This window comes from Labrus bergylta, chromosome 12 (genome assembly GCF_963930695.1).
Source record: "Labrus bergylta chromosome 12, fLabBer1.1, whole genome shotgun sequence".
Taxonomy (NCBI): Eukaryota; Metazoa; Chordata; class Actinopteri; order Labriformes; family Labridae; genus Labrus; species Labrus bergylta.
The window spans coordinates 8,655,260-8,679,062 of record NC_089206.1 but is presented as its reverse complement, the minus strand read 5'-3'; the positions used below and the strand labels follow the sequence as shown (position 1 = coordinate 8,679,062).

The 23,803-nt window shown below is 39.9% G+C and overlaps 2 protein-coding genes across 4 annotated transcripts in view; one reads left to right on the top strand and one right to left on the bottom strand.

Moving 5' to 3' along the window:
- Nucleotides 1–15,283, top strand: part of scube3 (signal peptide, CUB domain, EGF-like 3) — an 80,244-nt gene extending 64,961 nt beyond the window's left edge. For both annotated transcript variants that reach the window (XM_020636671.3, XM_020636679.3), the window contains 14 exons: nt 2,463–2,579; nt 6,715–6,837; nt 6,965–7,081; nt 7,168–7,263; nt 7,398–7,514; nt 8,117–8,278; nt 8,396–8,599; nt 9,000–9,161; nt 9,299–9,466; nt 9,564–9,725; nt 9,813–10,010; nt 10,100–10,252; nt 11,303–11,382; nt 11,904–15,283. In XM_020636671.3, coding sequence (XP_020492327.2) covers nt 2,463–2,579; nt 6,715–6,837; nt 6,965–7,081; nt 7,168–7,263; nt 7,398–7,514; nt 8,117–8,278; nt 8,396–8,599; nt 9,000–9,161; nt 9,299–9,466; nt 9,564–9,725; nt 9,813–10,010; nt 10,100–10,252; nt 11,303–11,382; nt 11,904–12,056 — 2,012 coding nt within the window. In that variant the 3' untranslated portion in view covers nt 12,057–15,283. The remainder of the gene's footprint in view (nt 1–2,462; nt 2,580–6,714; nt 6,838–6,964; nt 7,082–7,167; nt 7,264–7,397; nt 7,515–8,116; nt 8,279–8,395; nt 8,600–8,999; nt 9,162–9,298; nt 9,467–9,563; nt 9,726–9,812; nt 10,011–10,099; nt 10,253–11,302; nt 11,383–11,903) is intronic.
- si:ch73-217n20.1 (complement receptor type 1) lies at nt 15,269–21,220 on the bottom strand. 2 transcript variants are annotated; one of them, XM_020636691.3, is made up of 11 exons: nt 21,062–21,220; nt 20,770–20,967; nt 19,363–19,462; nt 19,201–19,274; nt 17,215–17,436; nt 16,912–17,106; nt 16,335–16,431; nt 16,167–16,240; nt 15,906–16,085; nt 15,613–15,798; nt 15,269–15,508 (listed from the first exon to the last, which is right to left on the bottom strand). In XM_020636691.3, exons 1-11 carry the CDS (start codon nt 21,111–21,113, stop codon nt 15,489–15,491), a joined length of 1,398 nt encoding a protein of 465 aa, XP_020492347.2. In that variant the 5' UTR covers nt 21,114–21,220; the 3' UTR covers nt 15,269–15,488. The 2 variants fall into 2 exon arrangements, with proteins under 2 accessions (XP_020492347.2, XP_029133517.2); XM_029277684.2 differs by having other exon boundaries at nt 16,912–17,103.
- Between the last annotated feature and the right edge of the window lie 2,583 nt (nt 21,221–23,803).

Genomic DNA, 23,803 nt, shown 5'->3' with positions numbered 1-23,803 from the left:
ACAGTGTGTTGCAGAGGTATGATTTGAGTGAATAAAAAAAAAAAAGATCTCATCATGCATCTCATCAAGTTAGGGTGAGCTGAAGCGAATGTTTTGTTACTAATTGTCTGTGCTCGCTGTTGTATTGATGTGTTTCAGTAACACTTAGACAGATGTTTGCTGTCTCCTCGAGGTGTTGAGATGTGTAAACTGAACTCTGGGTTTATCTTGGTTTAAACAGTCATGGTGTTTCCCTGCTGTCAGTGGACCATGGCCCAGAATTCAGGATGGGGCATGCCTGCTGAGCCCCTGTCGGCATTCCTCCACCCACAACACCCTTCTTTTTATCTCCTCCTCACTCCTAATCCACATGAGGGCACTCAGAGGGAGATGCTCATCAGATTGTATGTTTTCTCCAGAGGGAACATGTATGAGAGAGCTTCTACTAGTTCTGTATAAACAGCAGTGAGCTTCTTTTTTTTAAGCTTCAGTGAGCCTCATTTTCCCCCCGAATGTTTTTTATTTAGCAAGAAGAGGCTGAAGTGATACATGGAGTTCTTACACCCAGATCAGTCTGTGCAGTAGATAATCAAAGAAAAGCAATAATTGATGGAAACAGATTTGTGGTTATCTTAGTCCTCATTTTATCTTTCCATGGTCCTCTGCACGTACATCACCTGATGATGCCCACCCACTGCATACTTCACCGTAGCCGTCTGGTAAATAAGGGTTGGATGTCTTCACACTTCAACTCTGTAGCTTGGCACAGCAATAAAGAAAATAATGACAAGTTGCAGATCGACTTCTGGCGTCACTTATTGCAACATTTTTTGAGGTCTAAACTCGAAGTCTCCCCGCCAAATTACCATACGGTTTTCAGACTGTTCCCTTAAAAGTGTTCTGAGAAAAGTTTGGACTTAATGTGCTGAAAACAATCACTTTTGCAATGCATCATACAGCATGTGCGAAAACCCACGCTGCTCTCATCTAGCACTGCTGGTAAGAATCTCCAGGGGCCGACATGGGAGACAAACAACAGGAGAACGTGTGTTTGTTCCCGTTCAGGCTTTAAATAGAACCATAGAATCAGATTCTTAAAGATGATCGTATTTCATTCATTTTCAACCTGAATGTTTCTGCAATAGAAACATCTTTTTTATCTTCATGAGGTGAAGTTGAGTGCATCAATCAAACAGTTGAACATCCATCTGTGGATCTTGTTCAAAGCGTGCGTTCTCTGTTGTAAACTGATCACTTAAGAAGCTTTAATCTCAAGACTTTTTCATCTTTTCGACTGATCAGATTTTATTTTCTGCTTCCACAACTGTCTTAACTTCATTTCTGTTTTAGCTGCCTGAGTTTAGCTCATGCAGGATTAAGCTCTGGGTGAACACACATTTTTAATGCTTTACAAAAACGCAGGATTATTAGAAGACATAAATCCAAGAAACCAAGAAAACATAAATCAGTTTTCTTGGTTTCTTTGAGGTAAGCCATTTATTTAGCTGTGCAATTCCTGTGTCATCTTTTTTCTATGCCGACTTGGCCTTATAACCCAGAGGAGGCTCACATTCAGCAAACCTTTCTCACATTAGCCAATTACACATCCAGCAAAGCTGTAGCACATCCTCATTGTCTCCCAACATGCCGAGCCTGAGCTCCACTGAGATTCTTACTGACATTAAAGGAATCCTTGATCGTAAAACCCCCCAAATGTCATCCATCTCCTAAGCTTCATGTATCAATCTTTATGGTCTTTGAGTGTGTGACATTTACTTTACAGGATGAATGTGTAAGAGAGCAGAAAAGCTCAAAAAGAAAAGAGAGTGAGGCCACTGACAGCCAGGAAGGAGCTGCTTTTAATGTGGATTTGTACGTTTGACGAGAGAAAAGGAGCAAAGACAATGACATCACCTTTCTGTCTATCATACATCTAAAAAATGTTTGTTATTACTCGAACCAAATTTTGAAAACAATGATCCATTTGACCTGAGAACAAAAAACGAGGTATAAGTACTGGTTCATATATGAGAAGAAAAGGGAAGGTGATTGGCAGGTTCTATAGGGAGAGAAAAAACCTGCACTTCAGATCCCATTATCGTATGATGAGCAGACTTTCTTTGACTCCTGCTGAGGCCTCTTGTTATTTCAAAAATACTTTGAAAATTCCATTTTGGCGCATCGAAACTGAAAAACTGCATGACTCCAGGGGTCAAGTGCCACAAAAAAGACTCACACAGAATACGCTTTCCTTTCAAAAGAGACATTTTTTATTTATTTTTTTGGCTTCAACATGTGATTTGACCCATTGCAATTCATGGTGGATAATGAATACAATACAGGACAGAAGATGGAAAAGGGGAAATATTGCTATGAAGGAAAGATCAAAGAGTCCTGTTTGAGAAATGAAAAAATATTTTCCTGTTTTTTTTTTTATGTGGAACTGAGAGGTTTTCTAACGGCATGTCTTTCTGTCCTTACAGACATTGATGAGTGCTCTTTTGATCGCGCCTGTGACCACTTTTGTGTCAACTCTGCCGGCAGTTTCCAGTGTCTCTGTCATAAAGGCTACGTCCTCTACGGCCTGGCACACTGTGGAGGTGAGTTGGTACCCCCTCCCCTCCCCTCCCCACAGCCTTGTCTCTTGTGTAATTTTCCTGTCCATCACTCTTTCTCTACATCCCACACCTCTCTGCTAACCATCCATTAGTTGCTTTTATGTTTGGCAGGAGAAATGTAACAACACTCAACACAGATGACTAATTTTGATATAAAGTCCTGCTGACAGCTCACACAAAGGTCTTAACAATATGGAGGGTATTAATGGACTGTTAAACATAGTTTTTAGTTCAAACTAAACAACTTTGACGACTGTAGATAAGTGCTGATTGATTGGTTTCCTTCCTTTCAGGCATTCATTGTTTTAAGCCAGGCTAGCAGCGTTGTTCTAGGAAACGCAAGTCTGTCAGCTATCCAGTCGACCACTTTCTTTAACTATTAAATATATCTCAACAAATGTTGAGTGAGTTTCCCTTTTACTTTGCAAAGACAGAGACTAGAGGATGCAAATATGTACAAGGATTATAGCATATGAATGATGTTATCAATATATATTTTTTTGCTTTTAGATCTATTACGCTAAGAAAGATGCAGCTGTCAAACAAAACAGAACCTCTCTGTGTTTGTACAGTTTGTCTGAATTTGTATGAATGTTTCCTCAGAATAACTTGTTCTAACTTTATGTTTTTAAACTTACTGTCTTATATCATCATTTTCAGGACTTTTAGCTTTAAAAATGTTTACTTTATGTCTTAAATTCGAGCATGTTAGCATACTGATGTTAGCATTTAGCTCAAAGCAGCGCTCTGCCTAGCATGACAAAAGAATATAAAGATAAAAACTGACAAAATCCTTGTTTCCTTTTGATCTTCTTTCCTCAGCTGACCTCAAAATCTGGAAATCAAAACATACTTAATAAATGAAACCATGGCATAATTTGTGCATGCAACTGCATCCTCATACATGAGATGGATATCATTCAATCAGCTTTATTTCCTAGCACAAGGCAGTTTTAAGTTTCTGTGAGTTGATTTCCAAATGGACTGAGATGAGCTGAAACAGGCTGGTGCCTGGCAGGCAGGAAATCAATCTAACAAGTTATGCTCCACTTGGCAGCAATGCAAAGTGAAGACAATTTGTCCTGTAGTTAATGGACTAAAACATGGAAAACAGCAGTAACTTTAAGGTGGAGTATGACCATGTCAGTCAGACATTAGCAGGTACCCACTGTACTCTGGTGTGGAACAGATAGCAGAAACAGCCTTTGGTGTCAGGAGGAGGTGTGTTGGAGGCTGGGGGGGCGTCAGATCTGCCTGCCAGGCATCAAGAGGCCCACCACATCAGGGTGTTGCAGCGTCCCTTTGATGGAGTGTGTATCACCAGTAAGAATCTGCTGCTGTTTCCAGCGCCTCAGGGCCTCGCTGAAGTTCTGGGAGACACGGAGCAGACAGTATATGTACTCAAGATACATGGCCTGGCAGTGATTTGCTCAAGTTCTTTTTTTAATCTGTAGTTCGACGGGTCTAATGATCAGCAATGCTGCATCAGAATACAGAAAAAGAAAAGTTACTGAGATTCCTGAGCACTAACGCTTAGGTGTGTGTAATCATGTGCCTTCACAAACATATCACAGTAAGTCACGGCCTCAAGAAGGAGACAAAAAAAGTGAGGCAAACCATTTTCAAGTTATTGCTCTCTTTCATGTTTTCTTCTGCCCGTCTTCATGTAAAAAAATCTTTCTCACAATGCAAGTGTCCTTTCCAAGAACATATCTTGTCTAATTTAGAGTCCTGTAATGCTGCTGTATTGAATCATATTGTATGGAGCTGTTACAAAGACTGTATAAAAATGATGGATGTAGCCAGTGTGACATCATCAACCTTTAGTTTGAGAGCTACTCTAAAACAGCATTGAGTTCAGCATGTTGGCTGCGGATATCTTGTTTTTTTTAGTGCCAGAAGTGACAGTATTTTCTGGCCTTGTCGTTAAGATGACATGTCAATTACTTGTCATTCATCACTAGCAGCACCCCGTAGTATACCCTGCTTTATCATCCATGTTACCTGAAACAGGACTGTTATTTGAAACGTAAACAACGAGTTGTATTTAGGAAGACATGAATCAGGGGATCGAGACCATAAATACATCAGGAATGTGTTTACTGACATAATATATGATGCGAGATGTAGGTTCATTTTCTCTTATGCTTGCGGTTCAAGAAGTCCAAGACACTTTTGGAAACACAAGACTACTACAGCTACTTCTTATTTATAATCTCTGGGCTGTTTCCATTTCTTTTATGCCTGTGTATTACTAGAATTACACACTCTGTATTTCAGATGGCTGAGGTGCACACACAGGCTGCTATATGAGCTGTCAGGTTCAGGCAATAAAAGCCACAGAATTGGATTTGTAAGGCTTTTACTCTCATGATGGACTGTGATCGGGCCACACTGAGCTGCTGAGAGGAGAGACGATGGTCAGGCGTAAATGACTCTCTATACCTTTTGTTGAGAGAGAGCCGGTGATGAATGATTTCCCCTCGCTTTTCATCACCGCTGTCGGAACTGTTAGATAACCCCTGAGATTTACGGCGCTCCCTGTTGTACTTTCACTCTCTCCAGACCATATAACCAAGGTTGTGTTATTCCCTGTGCGGTTTATCAGCCAAAATATAGCTGCCAAACAATCCAGAAAGCTGTGCTCAGTGTTTAACAATAGACTCACCCTAAACAAACCCAATTAGGTCAGTGACCTGCTGTCAAGCATTGTGCCAAGGCCTGTCGGCATTCCTCCCAAGTAAGAGTATCTCCAGCCATTCTGCTGCTCGGCTACAAAACAAGCAGCTCATTTTTGCTTATCTAGTAAGAAAATAGACCCACAGCAGTCAAGCCTACATACTTTAAGTATTTTTTTTCAATTCTGGTCACTTGATCCAAGCAGCATCAGAAAGTCTTTCTTCTGTTACTGACAAATATTTGTAGACAGAGATCAAAGAAAGGGACAGTTTATCCCTAAAACCACACAAGAGTTTAAGTTGATATCTTAACAGTTCAAGATAATTGGAAAAATACAGATTGTTCTCAGGGAAAATTCCTTTTAAAAACTCAAATTACATTGTTGTTTGGACTTGGAGTCGCCGATGTTGATGAATAGGCACGCAAAAGCGATTCAAATTTGAAGATTTCCACAAGCTCCCTAACCCATCCCTGAATTCCTCGCCATTACATGAAGCAATTGTTGAGTCTAAATGTCAATTTGTCTTTTTTTGTTGTTCTGTCCTTTTTCTTCTCGACTCCTCTTTTCTGTAATTAAAAAAAGACTGATCCGGAGAAAGGTCAGGAAATGTGTACTTGGTAACTTTTCTTATATGGGAGAAACAAAGAATTGAAAAACAACAGTTACTGGCAGGAGCGCGTCTCCTCCACCGCAAAATTCATTGGGCTTCTTTTGTCTTTTTTTAAATTGAGTGCTTTGATCAGAGGATAGGCGTTGAACCGCTCACATTTCCCTGCAGCTCGGGCGCCGCTGATGAAGCTGACAGCTTCATCAGCGAGTGCAGAGGCAAGCGGAGCGCCTTTATTCAGGGTAAATAATTGAATGAGACGAGGGAGAGCATTGCATATCAGCAGGCCAGATCATCAATCACTGCCATTATCTCGTCTCTCTGTTTCTCTCTCTGCTCGTCCGCAGCCTTCTGCACCCTCATGCATCTGGAGCCCGGATGCTTTTAGAGTCTGTTTTTTTTCTTTTCATAATCAGCATGCGTTTGAAAGGTAATCGTTATTTACTGCTCACCACAAGTCTTTCTCACTGAAGAGCAAGAAACATTTCTGACCATGGAATTGAATGTGGCGACATCATACCGAGCTTCGTTCATCTTCAATCATTAATCTTCCCCAGAATGTGTCAGGGTGAAGTGAAATGACCTCTGAGGAACTCCTCGCTCACAGCTGTGCTACTTCTGAAGAGACCAGTTTTGATATTTCATTTGATGCAACAAAACAACAAAACTGATCCAGACCTTTTTTTCAGACAAACCTCTATGTTGTCCTCTTTTATGAAAATCCTCCTTTTCACCCTGTTTGGATGTTTTTAGAAACTTTTAAACTAAATTAGCACAAATAGTCCTTTTTCATGTTCACTAAATGTCCCTGTTAACATGTTTGTCCTCAGATATTGATGAATGCAGTATAAACCGTGGAGGCTGTAAATATGGCTGCGTAAACAGTCAGGGGAGCTACGATTGTACCTGTCCACCAGGTCACAAGCTGCACTGGAACAGAAAGGACTGTATTGGTATGTGACAGCACTGCCCCCTTGTGGATCCTTTACTGACACACACACACACACAGGTTTTTAGCTCACTTCTTCAGCTTGTTCTTTTACCACTGAGTGATCGTGTGTGTGTTTTATTCTCCCTCAGAGCTGGTGAAATGTCCTCCAGGACTTTTAGCCCCGAAGGCGACTCTGACCTGCAGCAAAACGGGGAAAAAAGAGAGCTGCTCGCTGACCTGTGCCTCCAAGGCTCACTATCTGGCAGGTACATCACTCATAGTTAATCATCAAACACCAAGGTTCTTTTAATTCATTTTTTTATATGTATTCTTGATGTTTTTTTGCCTCCAGAGTCTGATAACAGCTACTCTGTCAGCTGTGGTATCCCAATCCTCAGAGGGAAGTCCCCCGCCAGGTTCAACTCCAGCAGCAGTCAGAGCTGCATAGGTTCGCTGCCCACCAGATTCCCATAATCAAACACTTATATACACAATCCCGTCTGTCGGTGACAACTGCACGGACAGTTGGATTTCTTTGTTGTGGCAGTGTGCTCGTACCCACTGTGCTGTGTTTGTCTGTAGAGACTTTGGCCCCTCCAGTGAAGCAGACGGCTTCTTTCAAGATTAAAAACGCCAAATGTCACCTGCACCCGAAGCTGACCGGCAGGACGGAGGACAGAGGAAGGACACTCGGGCCAGGTCAGTCTGAATCTGTGTGCCCTGGTGAATACATATGATGTTTGTTACAGGAAATTAAAGGGATATGAAGAGTTAAATAGAGCGGGAACATCCAGTCTAAAGGCCGATTAGTCGATCAATTGAAAACATCGTGTGAAGCTTTTGATTGGTAATAATTTTGTCATTCTTCAAGCTAAATAATTTGACTTTTTAATTTACAAACTTATCAAATCTGAAGATTTCTATTTTTGTTTTTTTTTGTCCTAGAATTTGTATTAATGGATTTTAACACTGGTTGGAGAAAACAAGCAATGGGCATTGTTTTTGGCTTTTTGGGGATTTTGCTGAAACAATATGATGATTAATCCAGTAAACAATGGGGCGCCGGTAGCCTAGTGGTTAAAGCATGTGCCCCATGTACAGAGGCAAAAGCCCTTTAAGCCAGCAGCCTGGGCTCGATCCGCCAAGGTCAATAAGTTTGCTTCATATGACTACAAATGATTTGTCTGCAACTGTGACTCATACCTTCCAACCTGAACTCTAAAACATCATTATTATTAATGCATAGTGATATGTGTACACTGTATTTTCCCATAGACAATGTGTTACTGTGTTGTCCACAGGAGGTGGGCAGCCGTGCAGTAACTGCCTGGTGACGTTTGTGAACCTCAAATGTGACTCCTCCAAGAAAGCTAAAGGACGGCGAGCACGAAATCCCTCCAACAAAGAGGTGACACGTATCACTTTGGAGCTGGAGGCGGAGGTCAAACCTGGAGACACTACAGGTCAGTCCTTTTAAACAATACCTCTTGCTCCACATGTTGTGCATTGTTTTTCAGCTCTGTGTTTGTGATTTGAATACGGTATGCTTTTTTTTTTTTTTTTTTTTCACCCACAAACAGGCAGTTGTAATCTCAGCTGCCTGAGACAGCGCATGGAGAAGCAGGTGAAGACGTACATCAAGGCTCTGAAGAAGTCCATCAACCAGGAGCGTTTCCTGATCCGAGTCGCTGGGTTAGAATACGAGGTGGCTCAAAAACTTCCCCAAGCTGCTCCCAACCTTGAGAACTGTGGGCCGGGCTGGGAGAGGGAAAGCGGCCGATGTGGTAAGACCGGAGAGCTAGACCTCGACTCGGACCACGACGCCCTACTTTTCTGGGATGTCCACACGCATTGAATATTAGAACCATAAGGACAATCGTAGATTCTATAAAGTCTACGCACAGCCACGCGCTATCATACTCAGCAACACCTCTATGACCACGTTATTAACTTTGAAATCAAAGTTAGTTTTGGAGTTGTGCTGAGAGATTTCTATCAATTAAGGTTTGTTTTTTACTTTGCGAGGACAGAAGTCACTCACAAGTTTTCTGGATTGTTGTGCTTTGACAAATTGCATCAACCAAGAAAACTAAGAATCACAAAAGAGTTCCATATACTATATATATATATTTTTTGTAAGAAATGTTTCGTCTCTGACCAATGCTGCGTTGGATATTCTCTCAGTTAGATGCTTGTCGGGGTCGTACTACCATGGCGAGCAGGAGCGATGCGTTCAGTGTCCGCCAGGAACTTTCCAGGAGAAGGAGGGGCAGCTGGCCTGCGACCTCTGTCCCGGCACTGACGGCCACGGGCCTGTTGGAGCACGGAACATCTCCTTCTGTGCAGGTAGTGTAAAATGTACAATATGATAGGAAGGATACTATACGGTATACAGTTCATAACAGGGAATATTCTCGAAAGCTGAAAAGCTGCACAGATGTCCTCATTAAACCCTCTCTTCATGTTTTCCAAATGCTTTCCAGGTCAGTGTCCCACAGGGTATTTCTCCAGTGATGGCTTCAAACCTTGCCAGCCGTGCCCTCAGGGTGCCTACCAGCCAGATTCTGGAAGGACCCTGTGCTTCCCCTGTGGGGGGGGACTGGGCACCAAGAGGGAAGGTGCCAGCTCCTTCCATGACTGTGAAGTCAAAGGTCAGCTTGTGCTTCTCTTAACACAGCCAAGAATGAAAAAAATAGACTCGACTAAAAACATCCTCGACTCAATGTGTTTCTTGATTTCTACCCACAGTTCAGTGTTCTCCAGGTCATTACTACAACACCACAGTGCACCGGTGTATCCGCTGCCCTGTGGGGACCTATCAGACAGAGTTCAGACAGAATTACTGCATCACCTGCCCGGGGAACACCACCACTGACTTTGACGGTGCCACAAGTGTCTCGCAGTGCAAGAGTGAGTATGAAAATGATTGTTTTGGTCTTTGGAGAATTCTTCTTACAATGAGGTATAAATTAATACGTTCTGTTTGCGTGTGTCTAGACAGGCAATGTGGTGGTGAGATGGGCGAATTCATGGGCTACATTGAGTCACCTAACTATCCCGGTAATTATCCTGCTAATGTGGAATGCATTTGGAACATCAACCCGCCCAGCAAGCGCAAAATCCTCATTGTGGTGCCAGAGATTTTCCTACCCTCTGAGGATGAGTGTGGAGACGTGCTGGTTATGAGGAAGAACTGTGAGTTTTTGCACCTTTCAAAGGTTCAATAAAAGCTGTATACCTGTATACCTGATTAGTCACCATTGTCCTCTCTGTGCACCTGTAAGGGTCGGCTACATCCATCACCACCTACGAGACGTGTCAGACATACGAGCGGCCCATCGCCTTCACAGCTCGCTCCAGGCGGCTCTGGATTAACTTCAAGTCCAATGAAGCCAACAGTGCCCGAGGCTTTCAGATCCCCTATGTCACTTATGATGGTATGAAGCTCATTTATAACAGCTGTATTTTTTTCATGAAGCATTTTGTCTATGAAATGATTTTTTTGCTCACTGAGATATTCTGTAAATGTAAATTCTTAGAGTTTCAATACACATATATATTTTTATCGCTTCACTTAATGGTTAACTAATAATGCCGATAGTCTTTGCTTTCATTTGTGTAGATTTTGAGGTACCCATGTTGGACATTTCATCACAACAAGACAAAGCAATAGTTTTTTAATTTGTGATGCTCATAACTAAAGTAAGGCCAATACCACTTACAGATACTGACATTTTGAAATCCTAAATATTGTTATATTTATATATATCCATATACTTGACCTGTTTTATAGAGCTAATAAAAAGTTGATATCTTTATTCCTGAAGCACTTTTCAAAAGCCAGTCAAAAGATGCATGTAAAATGTGAATAGTTATGTTGTGAGTTAAATGTTTGAAATAGAGAGTTATTTTATTAGAAAATAAAAAAATACAATAGAGGCAAAGAATGAAAGAAGAAACTATAATTGTAAAATAATGTGTTTTTAGTAGAGATCTAAAAGAAGATAAAGAGCTGGACTGCTCGATCTTCCCTGTTTTTTTTTAAATCAACTTTAGAAGTCCTAAGAGACCTGCATGTACCAGAAGATCTCAGCTAATGTAGGTTCAGAAAAATAATTGGATCTCTGTTAGACAATTGACAGAAAATAGATAAATAGCATAGTGCCCTCTGGTGGAATAACTATGTAATTGTTCAAGTTTCTAGCTCCCTCTACAGTCTATGCTTCATACATACACAGAGATAAATTGTTTTTCATCAGATGACATACCGTTACACTGCATTAAGACACTACAATAAGCTGAGGCTGGTCTGTTGAGTTATTGGTGTATACTAAAGAGTGTCCTGGTTACAACTTTTTCCACATAGTAGGCTGTTAGGGTGTTCACCTAATAGAGATAACGTTGACATTTCCTGTTTAGAACGCACCCTGATGAGATTTCCGGTCATTTTACCTTTTCTTTTTTCTTTTTCTTTTTTAAACATTCAGAGGACTATGAGCAGCTGGTGGAGGACATTGTCCGAGATGGAAGACTCTATGCCTCTGAAAACCATCAAGAAATCCTAAAGGTGAGGCTGTTTTATTCTTGCACCGGTTTGTACTTTTGTTTATTGGCGGTACATAAGATCACCTGACTGAGTTCAGCAATAAGCCAGGCGGCTGTGGCTCAGTGGTAGAGTCGATTCCCCAGCTTCTGCAGCCACATGGCCTTTGGCATCAACCCCACGCTAAACCCAAAGTTGCTACCACTGCTTCATCTGCGGTGCATGAATGTGTATGAATGAGATTAGTTAATGATGGTCACTTTACATAGCTGCCTCTGCCATCAGGGTGTGAATGTGTAGGTGTGACCTGCAGCTTTAAATAGTCAGAAGACTAGAAAAGATACAAGCTCAAGTCCATTTATCAGTTAACCAATATTACAATGGTACATTAATAATTAAAAGTTTGTGTTAATTCAGGCATATTGCTTATGTGTCAGTTGTTTCCATTGTTGTGTTAAAGCTTCAGAAATACTCAAACATTTACGAAGGATGAAAAAAGTGAGATGCTTGGAGTTCAAACTTGTTTTTTCTTTCTCTTTTTACAGGATAAAAAACTGATTAAGACTCTTTTTGACGTGCTGGCTCACCCAAACAACTACTTTAAGTACACCACTCGGGAGTCCAACGAGATGCTTCCTCGCTCCTTCATCCGTCTCATAAGCAGCAAAGTCTCCGCCTTCCTGCGACCTTACAAGTAACGCTCACACAGCTGCTGTTGAAGCACCAGATTTTGTGTGTGTGTGTGTGTGTGTGTTTGTGTGTGTGTGTGTGTGTGTGTGTCCCCTCCCTTCCCTGACATTCCTCTCAGCCACCCCCATATACCCTCCAGATTTCATCCCGAAACTCTCACAGGACTTCAAAAAATGTCACATTTACCTTCTTTTATATTTCCATAGGCTTTGACAATAAACACTATGCAGGCCTGAGAAATACTGAAAATCATATGTGCTTTTAGGTTATCAGTTTTTATTCAGCGCGGGTCTGCAGCTCAAACACTTGGCAGGGATGTAGAGTTTTTGAGTGGGCTTGCCTTGTGCAATGAAACCACAACAAAAAATAAACAAAAGAAACGCCCATTCCAGGCGGTAGGAGTGGTGTTTTGTGCGTGCAGCCTGATACAGCTTGTTATTGTATTCGTCTAAATGAGCAGTCTGAGTTCCAGCCTGACTCCTACCATTTTGAATGACTGTGTGTGTTGTGTAAGTGTTGTGTAACCCTGGTTCCATCCTCTACATTTGTGTGCTGTCCTCGAGGAGGAGCAGTTGTTAGATTAATGTCGCAGCTGCTATCCACATCAGTCAAAGCCTTACTATATTTGAGCTCTTAGAGCCGTTTCCAGGGGTTTTACTGTTAAAACAGTTACTCTTTGTCTTGCTCCGTCTGTCTAGACTGTACCAGCGTTTTCCGACATACAGATAATAGCTGTTGCTTGCTGTTCCCCCCCCCCCCCCAATTTAACATGAAGCAAATACAAAAAAAGGTGGCTTAACATTCCAGGAACATAGTGGACATTTGGGAGATGAATGGAAACCAATAATTGTGGAGCCACAGAAATGAGATAATGTGATGTCTAGTGGAACATGTCTCTAAGAGAGAGAGAGAGAGAGAGAGAGAGAAATGTCTTTGAGGGACATTATGTTTGCTGCTTCTTTTAAAAGGTCACTTTAATGTTTCAATCTCATTGTCTTTCTGATGTACTCTACACACTAATAGTCTTTAGGTTCAGAGCATCTTTAGTTCTTAAACACAGTACATTGTTAATCTCATATTGCCTGTCACTGGACATCCAGTTTTATCTTCTTTTTTTCAATCTTGTAAATAATGAAAATAAATTAGACGAGGGTTGAATTTTTGATCCTAATTTTGTTAAGCAGGACCCCCTCCAAACAGAAAATCCCTTTATGCCCCTTATGTCTCACCCGTCTCAATCCCAAGACCCGAAACCAGACCCGTTCTGTCCCAATAAAGACAGCTCTTCCAAAGACCGCCTGGGAGGGCGGTTCACTTTGCTTTGTGCACTGAACTAAGAACATGTCATCCTACCTAAGTAGTCTACAAAGTGCAATGTCTGATAATAACACACCTTAGTTTTGGTTACACCCTACTATGACCCACTACAAAGCTTGCAAAATAGATGGGACTCATGGCTCAAAGTTTTAACAGTCATGCTGAGGAAGAGGTCCTTCTCTTATTCAGAGGGAGAAAAAATCTGTCTGTCAAAAAAATAAAGTAACAAAAATTTGGTATGTAGAAAGAATTTGATTTAAAAACAGGGTACATGAGTAAAGTTCAGTGAAAACAATTAGCTTCATGTGGGGATCTGAAAAAATATAGTTACAAAGAATAGTTTAGTAGTTTGCATATTTCATTTCATGCCGTCAGCTAAATAAGATTAATATCACTCACATCTAGACGGTAAATACTTTGCCCTGGCCGTGAGATAGTAAGCGTAGCACAAAGACTGGAAACAGCGAGCATGGTTCAGTCGTACAGATCGCTAAATCTGCACATTTAAAGCGACACAATCAACAAATTACATCTTGATTGTTTAATCAGAGCAAAAGGTCAAATGTAACTCCAGATGTTGCAGCTTTACTTTAGAGGTTGTCGTGTGTTGCATGCTTGATTGTTTTGTCCCTGCTCAAATGAACTCAAACTGTTATGATTGGTTAATAATACTGGGCTGGGATTGGCTAAGAAAAACAAATGGGTCAACACAAGAATCTGAGCAAGGAAATGATAGAGTATTTCCTTTGTATTGACTTATTTTAACCTGACTCCAGTACATGGTCCATGTTATGAAACGTTTGGTATGAAAACCATTTGTCAAGTTTACACACAAAAAAAAAAGTCACTTTTTACATGGGATCTGATCTGCAGTCTCTTGGGTGAAATAGAGAAAGGCGTTCTGAAGTCTGAAATAAAAACTTTAAGGCAACGTGTCATCTCAGCACAGTAGAGGAATGAGGGGGAACCCTCACTTTGGAAAGAAAAACACTATCACACTATTTCTTGGCTGAGCAAAGTGCCTTTGCTGAGTCTCCTCAGAAGTGACAACAGAAGTACTCTCAGCAAGAATGTAAAAAATTATTTCCCATTATTAAGAGGCTATTCTGTTGAAAGTCATTTTCAGACCCGCCCCCAATTTTTTTAACAACTAGAATCCCGCCTACTTCACCTGTATATCCTCCCAAAACTTCCATTCTGATATTTAATTAAGCTATCAAGGACAATTTATCCCCCCCCCCTTCCCATGTAAATAAAAACAAGTGATTTGGTACACTTATTACTGTGTACCAAACAGTGTTTTAAAAATCCAGACTAAAGATGGACACCAAAAGGGGGGTCTGACCCTGTTGTCAAACATGTGGGCGATTCTGGGCCAACCACAAAGAATTTAATCCAGATTCAAATCCTCTTTATTCATTTTGCTAACTTCACTCACAGTTTTAAGTACATCTAATATCATATACAGTATATTCATGCAAACAGGGAGCATCCCAGGGTGCTCATACGGTCCGCCAACCCCCCACCACCAGAATCAGCTTCTGTCCTGCGACCTGTTTATTGTTGTTTTTTTTTTTGTTGCCTTTTAACGAGAGTTTGCTATGATGTATCATAGAGTTGATAATGATATTTGCACTTGAATTGTTATTGCTCATGTAAAGAAAAATGTCTGGATTTTTGTATTGTCTTTTTAAATGAATGGAATTGTTTTGTTTTTTTTCTTATTTTTCTTGTAGCTTGTTTGTTTCATGAAATGCTCACTCACCGTTTAGTCTATAGAGATGATACACATAACATTATTGCCTGTAAGAAAAAGAAAACTGTGTACAGAGGTGAATGAAACAAGTGTGAACTTGTTACTGCCCAAAAACACTTTATCGAAATAAACATACTGTGCTTCAGCTCCATTTGAGGCATACTTTAATGTCTGTGCAATGACTCTATACAGGTTTTAGATATCGAACATGGTGCATTATGAAAAGGTTGTACAAAGTAGAATCATTTCTCACAGAAGGCTGACATGTAGCTTTGCTTAACTTTATGTTTTCATCCTCCGCTGACTGAGTGCAAGCCGTTTAACCAGGTGGAAATGTATATGCTAGGTTCACCTCTCAGCGACTGAATTAGCCCCTGTGTTGAGCATCTGAAATTAAAAAAATTATAATATAAATCATTAATTTAAAGGTTTTTTTAACAAAAAAAATATATATATATATACACCAGGCAACTCGTACAACAAATACTTACATCTGCGAATGCACTTAGGAAGGGCGGGCAGCCATCGCCCATCAATTCCACAGGTGACAGTTTTCGGACCTGACATGATGTAACCACGGTTACACTCAATGGATAAATTGTCCCTGGGCTGATGCACCTTCTTGTGAGCTCTTGTCCAGAAGGCGCGTGGCACATTCGGAGATGGACATGTTATCTCTGTTAGGAAAAAAGAGCTCCATTTTTTTTTTTTATTCCAGTCATGTTTAAAATGTGTGTAAAGATTATGAATCATCCTATCAGGTGCCACTAACGGCATTAAGGACCTTTGCATGTCGGAGGGGGGTGACTCCACTTCCCGTCCTTGGTGCACCAGAGCTCCTTTTTTCCGACAAGGATCCCCACCTGACACTGGTAGCTAATCACTGTCCTGTATGTGTACGATGGCTCCATGGGGCCGATCATGTCTGCGTTTTTCACTTGTGGAGGAGCTTCACAATCCACAGCTGGAAAACACACAGTTGTAGCTCAGATTAGAAAGACATTGAATTTAATCTACGAATGAAGCAAAGCTGCGTTCACTGCACCTTCACAGACTGGAACACGTCCATCCCAGCCCTCGCTCATGCAGGTCCTGTGTGCTCGTCCCACCAGATAAAACCTATTATGAAAACAGTTATCAGAGATGAAGAGTGCAAAATCAAATAAGCTTGAATAATAATGTGCAGAATGAGGAATTTGGAGATCTTTCTTACCCCTCATCACACTCAGCTGTTGCAGTGTCTCCAAACTGAACTCCTGTGTATGTAAACTGTCCAAATATAATCTCTCCTGCAGAGCCACAGGACTTTCCTTCATGAGGATAAAACACAAGTTGTTAGGGAGCTATTTGACATAGTGTTCTGTATGCATATGCAGTTATTTAAGATGCAAATAAGTCCTTATACATTAAGGCCATTCTGGTGTTTCTAGTAGTGCAAAATGACTGCTGTAGATTTTTACATAATCAAAAAAAAAAAAAAAAATCAATGAAACAGGACAAATTATTTAATTTGGTTTAGTAATCAGTAATGCAGCTTACAGAGAATTCATTTTCAATATCTTTCACTTACGATTTTCCTTTGACAAAGCTTAAAGTAAAAAAATGCTGTACTCTGGATGACTCATCTGTTGGGAATATTAAAGCTCTGAAACTTCAGAGTTTGATTTGAAATAAAAATGCTGTCTCTTAGGTAGCAAACATATGCAATTAATACATTCCAAAGTTAAATGAAATCAGCATGCCCTGAGGAACTGTAAAGGTAAATAAAATAAAAATAAAAAAGTATTTACGTTCGCATTTGAGCCTCAGAGGCGACCACTTCCCCTCGCTGCACCTGCGATATCTGCTTCCACCTGCTTGAGTGTACCCGACATCACACACGTATAACACCTTGTCACCAGAGGAGAAAGATCGCATTGTGATGTATTTGTCGGCAAGGTTTGCGTTGGAGTTCTGATCGGTCACCGGCACACCACATCCACCTGCTGGATAGATTTATAGGAAAGTTTAAAAAAAAATTTTTTTTAAAAACCACACAACATGATTCAACTAGTTTATCATGAAACCGTAGAATGTGCTATGGAGTTACGCACCTTCTTTTTCAGGTAACTGAGATTTGTCAGGTGACGGCAGACATCGGGGGGGCTCGGGCTGCCACTGGCCTCCAGGACCACAGGTGATCCGCTGAGCGCCATTCAGCTCGAAACCCCGACTGCAAGTGAAGTTTACATTTTCTCCCAGATGGTACGCAGCAACATTTCTAATGCTGCTCACAGAATTTTCCACTGCGGGGTTGGAGCAGGCGGCCGCTCCCTCTGAAGACATATACAGGTAACAATCTGGTTAGTACTTTGAGACAGACCTCAAATAACTGACCTTCACCCACAGATGTGTTGCATTATTTCTGAACTAATGGTGTGTTGTTTTTCTTTGGCGATAAAAATGTGTAATATTTTAAAGAGTCAATCTGGATATTTTTAACCGATTTGAGGCAGTCTCCCTCATTCATCAGTTATCTATACTGCTTTTCCCGTTCGGGGTCTCGGGGTGCTTGAGCCCAATGGGTTACTGTTGAGGAAATTATGAAATGATTAAGACTTGACTCCACACAATAAGACTCAGTTGACTCAGATGGCTTACGTTGATGAAAGTGTATACACAAGAAGAATACTCATGAGGAGACATGATTCAACATCACACTTCTGTACTCGTGTCTTGCTCAATCACATCTGCAGAACTTTTCGAAAGGCATCGCATATATCCCAAAAGACATTATCATTATCAGGGTCATGTCACATTGACCCACCTAGACTAATCTGTGACATCAATTACACTGGAGCAGACAATAAGTCTACCAAACATCCTTGCAGATATCAGGAAAAACAGTTGACACTCTCTAAGCTGTACTTGGTGTTCTAATAACAACTGAACTCTGTCAGGTCTGACTGACATTAGAGAACAGTGAATAAACCTAATGACATCTGTACATTATAATCTAAATAACTACAGAAATTCCACCACAGTGACAATAGGCAGGGTACACGCTGGACTGTTAGCCACTCAATCACAGGGCTGACATATCGGGGGAGACATCCAGTCACACTCACATTCACACCTACAGGTAATTCAGAGCCACCAATACGTCTAACAAGCATGTCTTTGGACTGTGGGAGGAAGCCACTGTATCACTCGTGTACATTTATTTTTATTTGGATATTTGGTTTTGATTAACTTGAACATAAATAACATAAAAACACATTAACAAAAAAAGCTAAAATATCAGAGTAAACCTGAAAAACAAGATTTACTGAATATTAACCACAAAGCAAACAGAACATGTTCCATTTGGAGTAAGATCGAGTTAACACTTATTTTCGTACCTCGCTAATATCTACACAGCATGAAGCCTTTTTTTTTTTTTTTTAACTCCTAGACAATTTTTTCCCAAGTGTGGTGGCCCAGAATGTCCAAAAAGCAGTCGAATTGAAACTAAAGACAGAACACAAATGTGTTGTTATTTCCTTAAGGGCCTCCATAGGTTGAATATATACAGGGTATATCATTTTATTGATTGAAAATACTTTCAATATTTTTTTGGTTGAGGATTCAGCACCCATACAAGTTTAAAAAAAAAAAAGAAAAAGAAGAGGGTTAGCATGTTTTTTATTCACTTAAAGCCTCCATACCATAGGGAGGAAATAAAGAAGCCTCACTGTAAATCACTGTATTGCGACACTGAAACTCACAAAGATTCAGTGCTTGGAAAACAATGTGCTGATTGGTTAGTTGAGGACTTATTTATCAATAATCCTCAACATCTCACCAGTTTACTTTAAAATCTGACGATCTGATTATTTCACATCTTGGAAAATACCATTGAATAAATAAAAGGGATTAAACGACGTCACATTCAGACAGGAACTACACATTCTTAATGCAACACCAGCCGCCTACAATCACCTCTGAATGCAGCCACCAAGGTGTGTAGGGATTAATGAATGGGTTTGATGAATGAATGAATGAATGAATGAATGAATGAGTGAGTGAGTCAGAATGCTCTGATTGTAATCGTTGCCCACCTTCACACGACGGGAATTCTCCGGTCCAGCCAGACTTCTTGCATGTCATGTAGCCGAGTCCTTTCAGGGTGTAGCTGTGGACATGCAGATGAACAGCACAGTCAGTTAAAAAAAAAAAAAAAAGGACATCTCTCACCAAGGTTGACAGAAGCTTTAACTCACCCCTCGTTGCAGACTGCATAAACTTTCTCCCCGACGACTGAATTCCCCTCGTAATTGAAGTGTCCATTGGGTAGATCCCCAGCATTACCACATGATCTCTCTGATAGAAAGCAGATACAGATTAAGTGGCCAATCAGAGCCGTTATCAAGAGAGAGATTTGTTTCACCACATGGAGGACAAAAACATTTACTTTACGATACGGGGTTGAACAGTCTAAATACAGTAACCTGCTGCTAAACCCTCTCACTTATCTTATTCATACTTCCAGGGGGCTGGTCTTTTTTTTAAAACAACTCAACTAAAGATAATGTAAAGATCCTCTGCTAGAAGACTCAGATTTGAATAGTCCTCGTCTTCTACATGGTTAGAGATAAGCTTACAGTAGTGTATGAGTGGATGGTAGACATGTCTTTCTGATAAGAGTTTGTGTTAGCCAATGAGGGAATTGGTGATTTTTTTTTTAAAACAGCTCGGGTAACATAGTCGTCAGATCAAGAGATGCATTTTAGCAGAATAAAAATTCATGTTAAAGCTAAACTTATGTTCTGTAGTTTGAGTTGGAAAAAAAAGTCAGATGATGAATAAGAACAATCAGCCTTTATGAAGAAAAAAATAAATAAGTGAATCATTTAAAACAGAAATATTATGTATAATACACACCAATGAGAATGAAGGCTTCCAGTTTTCAGACCTGAGATACAATAACAATGACCGAATACTTATCTGGTGACTTTGAAGTTATACAATTTAGTATCAATGCTATTTAAAGACACTTTAGATATTCATGTAACCTCATATACCAGTCTAAAATAAACAAATGAATAACATTTTAAAATATTTTACCTGCCTTCCCTTAGAAGTTCGATTTGATTAAGTTGAATGATGTGCTCTAGATTGCTGTTATTTTTGTCATATTGTCTGCCCCTCCCCCCTAATAATAATAATCATTACAATAATTACGATTATTATAATGATCAGAATTACAAAAACGACATGAAAAAGGGTGAAGCAGTAGGCCTATATCTGAGAAAAACGACTGTTGTGAAGACAGTAGTGTCAAAAGTCTGTTTTTATTTCATGTTAGAAAATTAAAACATTTTAGAAAATGTTAACCTAATTTAACACGTTAAATTACGTGTTTTGTTTGAAGTTAATGCAAGTTCAATCAGATTTTAAAAGCTATAGAATTAATTCAATGTTTTGTCTTTTATTTTTTTTTATTCTAAAGCATATTTGTAGGTATTTCCTGCAGTTTTCTCACATGTCCACTAAGGGGCACTGTTCTTTAAAAAACTAAATAATAACACGTTGAATGAACTGTAAGGAATCTAAAAAAAAACAAAATGTAACCTTCCAGGTCGTTTCAAAGCTAAACGTGACAACTAAAACGTGTTTCTAGTACTTACTTTCGCACTTCAGTGTCAGTTTGGTCCATGATCCATCGACACACTGAACTATCATGTTGCCTTTGTATGGAGTGAAGTCTTCTAAACAGCGATAATAAACCTTCATCATGTGGCTGAACGTCTGTCTGCTGCTGTACGTCTGCTCCAGTCTGGTGTGCGGGTACTCCAAAGGTGCAGGACATTTCTTTGGTACTTGAGCTTTGTGTTTTAAAAAAAAGGTAAACAACCGTCGGTTATATGAAAACAATCACGATCTGAGAAACGTGGATCATCTTTTCTTTCATTATCTTACCTGAAGCAATAACAAACACCAAAAGCAGAATGCTCCCCACGGTGCTCCTCATGTTTGTCGTCTGTGAGTGAACTTATCCTCACAGGAGAATTTAGCAGTGTGAAGCAATTTATAGGAGGAGGCACTGACCTGAGAGCAGCTGATTGAGATTACACTAACACACTGCACAGGGACGAACACACTGCAGAGTACACGCAAAACAGTGAAGAAGAAACAAACACACACACACACGTTATTAATACATGTGTATGTTTGTGTGTGTATGTGTACACATACACACACAAATACATTCATACACATACATTTGCAATTGAACATGTTGCTCATATACATACAAGTCACATTTTAAGTTTTCCTAAAGATGGAAGAGAATCTTTGAGTATCATTCATATTGTTTAAATCCAACAGAAGAAATATTTAAACAGAATGAAAGTTCTTAAACAACAAACCTTTTCTTCTTGTAGATTAAACTCAAAATTTGATAGGATTAAGACCACACTGTAAAAAAAAAACTAGTTGTTATAACTTAAAAAAGTTAGTGTCCAGGCTGCCTTCAAGTTTTAAGTTAACTGAACTTAAAAAGATAAGTTGAGATAAATGTGTGATTATTCCAAAGAAATCTTTTTTTCTAGTCAAATAAACTTGACAAGCCAGTTGTACTTAAAGCTTTAGGTTAACAAAACTTTTCAGAATTCAATCACAATTCAGTTCAGTTGTGAAATGATCTAGTTAAGGCAAAAATGGTCTTTCAATTTCTTTTGACTTGAAATCAAAAATTAAAAACACTTCATCAAAAGTTCAATCCACCTAAAATATTGACTTAAGTGAATTCATCAATTGAAATTGAATATATATTTCTATTTGTCAACTTAAATCAGTTTAATTCATACATTTTTAGTGATTCTCTTTGCTTTTGTGGAAACTTTCATTTTCCTTTCAAATTAAAAAAATTTAAAAAAGGGTATCATCTCTACAGGTTATTCGTTTTATCATAGAAACCAACCAATTTAAGTTCTTCAACCTTTAATAGCAGATCAGATCAAATAGCACATCTAAACATTTACAAATGTTTTAACTAAAGTACTCTGCAAATATCTGAAAATTCACAGCAAGAAAACAAGGGCTGAAATGTTGATAAAATAAAAACAAACATATTTGATACCACTTTGCTTTGTGGTTAAGCTGTATTGGAATATGTCTTTGCTGCCTCATCCGTCTTGTATGTTTTTCACTGATGTTTTTCCGACTGCGTTTTAAGCTGGTTTTGGCTGTAATCATTCTAATTGAACTGACTTTGACAGGGAAGTGTACGGAGTGTGGAGTTCTTCATGCTGGACAAAGAGCCGGCTGCAGAGCTGATCGCGACCACAGTGGAGAGCAGTATCCTGCCTCGTGACGAGCTTCTTCAGTATATCAAGGTAAGACAACATTAACCCTTGTGCACTCCTCAAATGTATTTATATTTTCTGCTGTGAAGTTAAACAACTTCCAACTTCCAACTTGCTCAAAACTACCAAACATTCAATTATTTTCAGGATCGTAAAGCTTTAAATGCTAAGTTATCAGTTGAATGGTGATTAGAGTCTTGGATCTGTGAAAGACGAGCAACAAAGTTGATTTGATTGCATTAATATTTTTTATATACCCTCTTGACACCTTCGTGGCCAAAATGCGCGAGATCCGAGATGGGTGTGTCGGAATCATTGTGAATAGGTAGTCCATTTTTGGAAGAATTGTCATTTTAATGGTTGCTATTCTGCCCAGGATGGATAGTGGGAGGTTCATCCAGCGGTGGAGATCGTAATTTACTGGACTGAAAATAAGAGTGATCAACTGACAGCCTGAGGGACACCTTAGTACCTTACTATTAGATGTGTCTGGTGCATAAAGGGATTGTGTGGGATGCCACATCCAAGCTGTTACAATTTAATGATAAAAGTAACTTAGAATTTTATGTTATCATGACTTTTTGTTTTTACAGTGCAGAAGAGATTCTATTGGAGGTTATTAGTGGTTTAGGACCAGATTTGAGAAGAATGGGGACACGCCGGACGAAAGCACCACATTTTTAACCCATGCTCTCCAACACCAGAAAGTTAATCTTGGTGTCAAAATATAAATTTTCTGGGTCAAGGGATGCAGTAAAGCTATTAAGCTTGTCGACTGTGTAGGGCTACAGAAGTTGAAAGTGTTGGGCATCCATGGTCATGGGAGTGTGCAGATTCGCTGCCATGTAGTTGAAGGCCTGGGTGACCGCAGGGTAGGAATTCCAAGCCCCCCATGCTGACTTCTTACCCTTCCCACAGAATGCTGGGAAGAGGTGTTGCATTGTTTCATCCTACCAAACTCTAGGAGTATCTCATAAACTGGGATCTGAGTGTGTGTCAGCACTCTCTCGCTTTAGAATAGATTTGTTTGAATGCATTTTCCCTGTATAAAATGATATGTCTCTTGACCCAGTCGACTGTTTAATAACGGATACATTATTCTGATCCACACAGAAAACTGGATGGAGAGTCACAGCCAGGCTTTCTCTGCTGGCTTCTGACTCACTATGACTGTGATTGTGCACGAGAGCAGAGGTGGTGCGACAGTCAGATACTTGATTTTAGACAAAACCACAATGTTGACCCCACATTACAATGAAATAAGATATAAGATAAGATATACTTTATTCATCCCAGCAGGGAAATGTAGGTGTTCCAGCAGCCAGCATACATACAAACACACAACACAACACAT

What these genes read in the sequence shown, in the direction of transcription:
- si:ch73-217n20.1 (XM_020636691.3), bottom strand. Translation starts at nt 21,113, where the DNA reads ATGAGGAGCACCGTGGGGAGCATTCTGCTTTTGGTGTTTGTTATTGCT. An exon ending in TCTGAGGCTCAAATGCGAAC is followed by an intron (nt 16,432 to 16,911) that starts GTAAATACTTTT and finishes ATCCTCATGAAG; the next exon opens with GAAAGTCCTGTGGCTCTGCA. An exon ending in CCCCCCTCCGACATGCAAAG is followed by an intron (nt 15,799 to 15,905) that starts GTCCTTAATGCC and finishes TTTTCCTAACAG; the next exon opens with AGATAACATGTCCATCTCCG.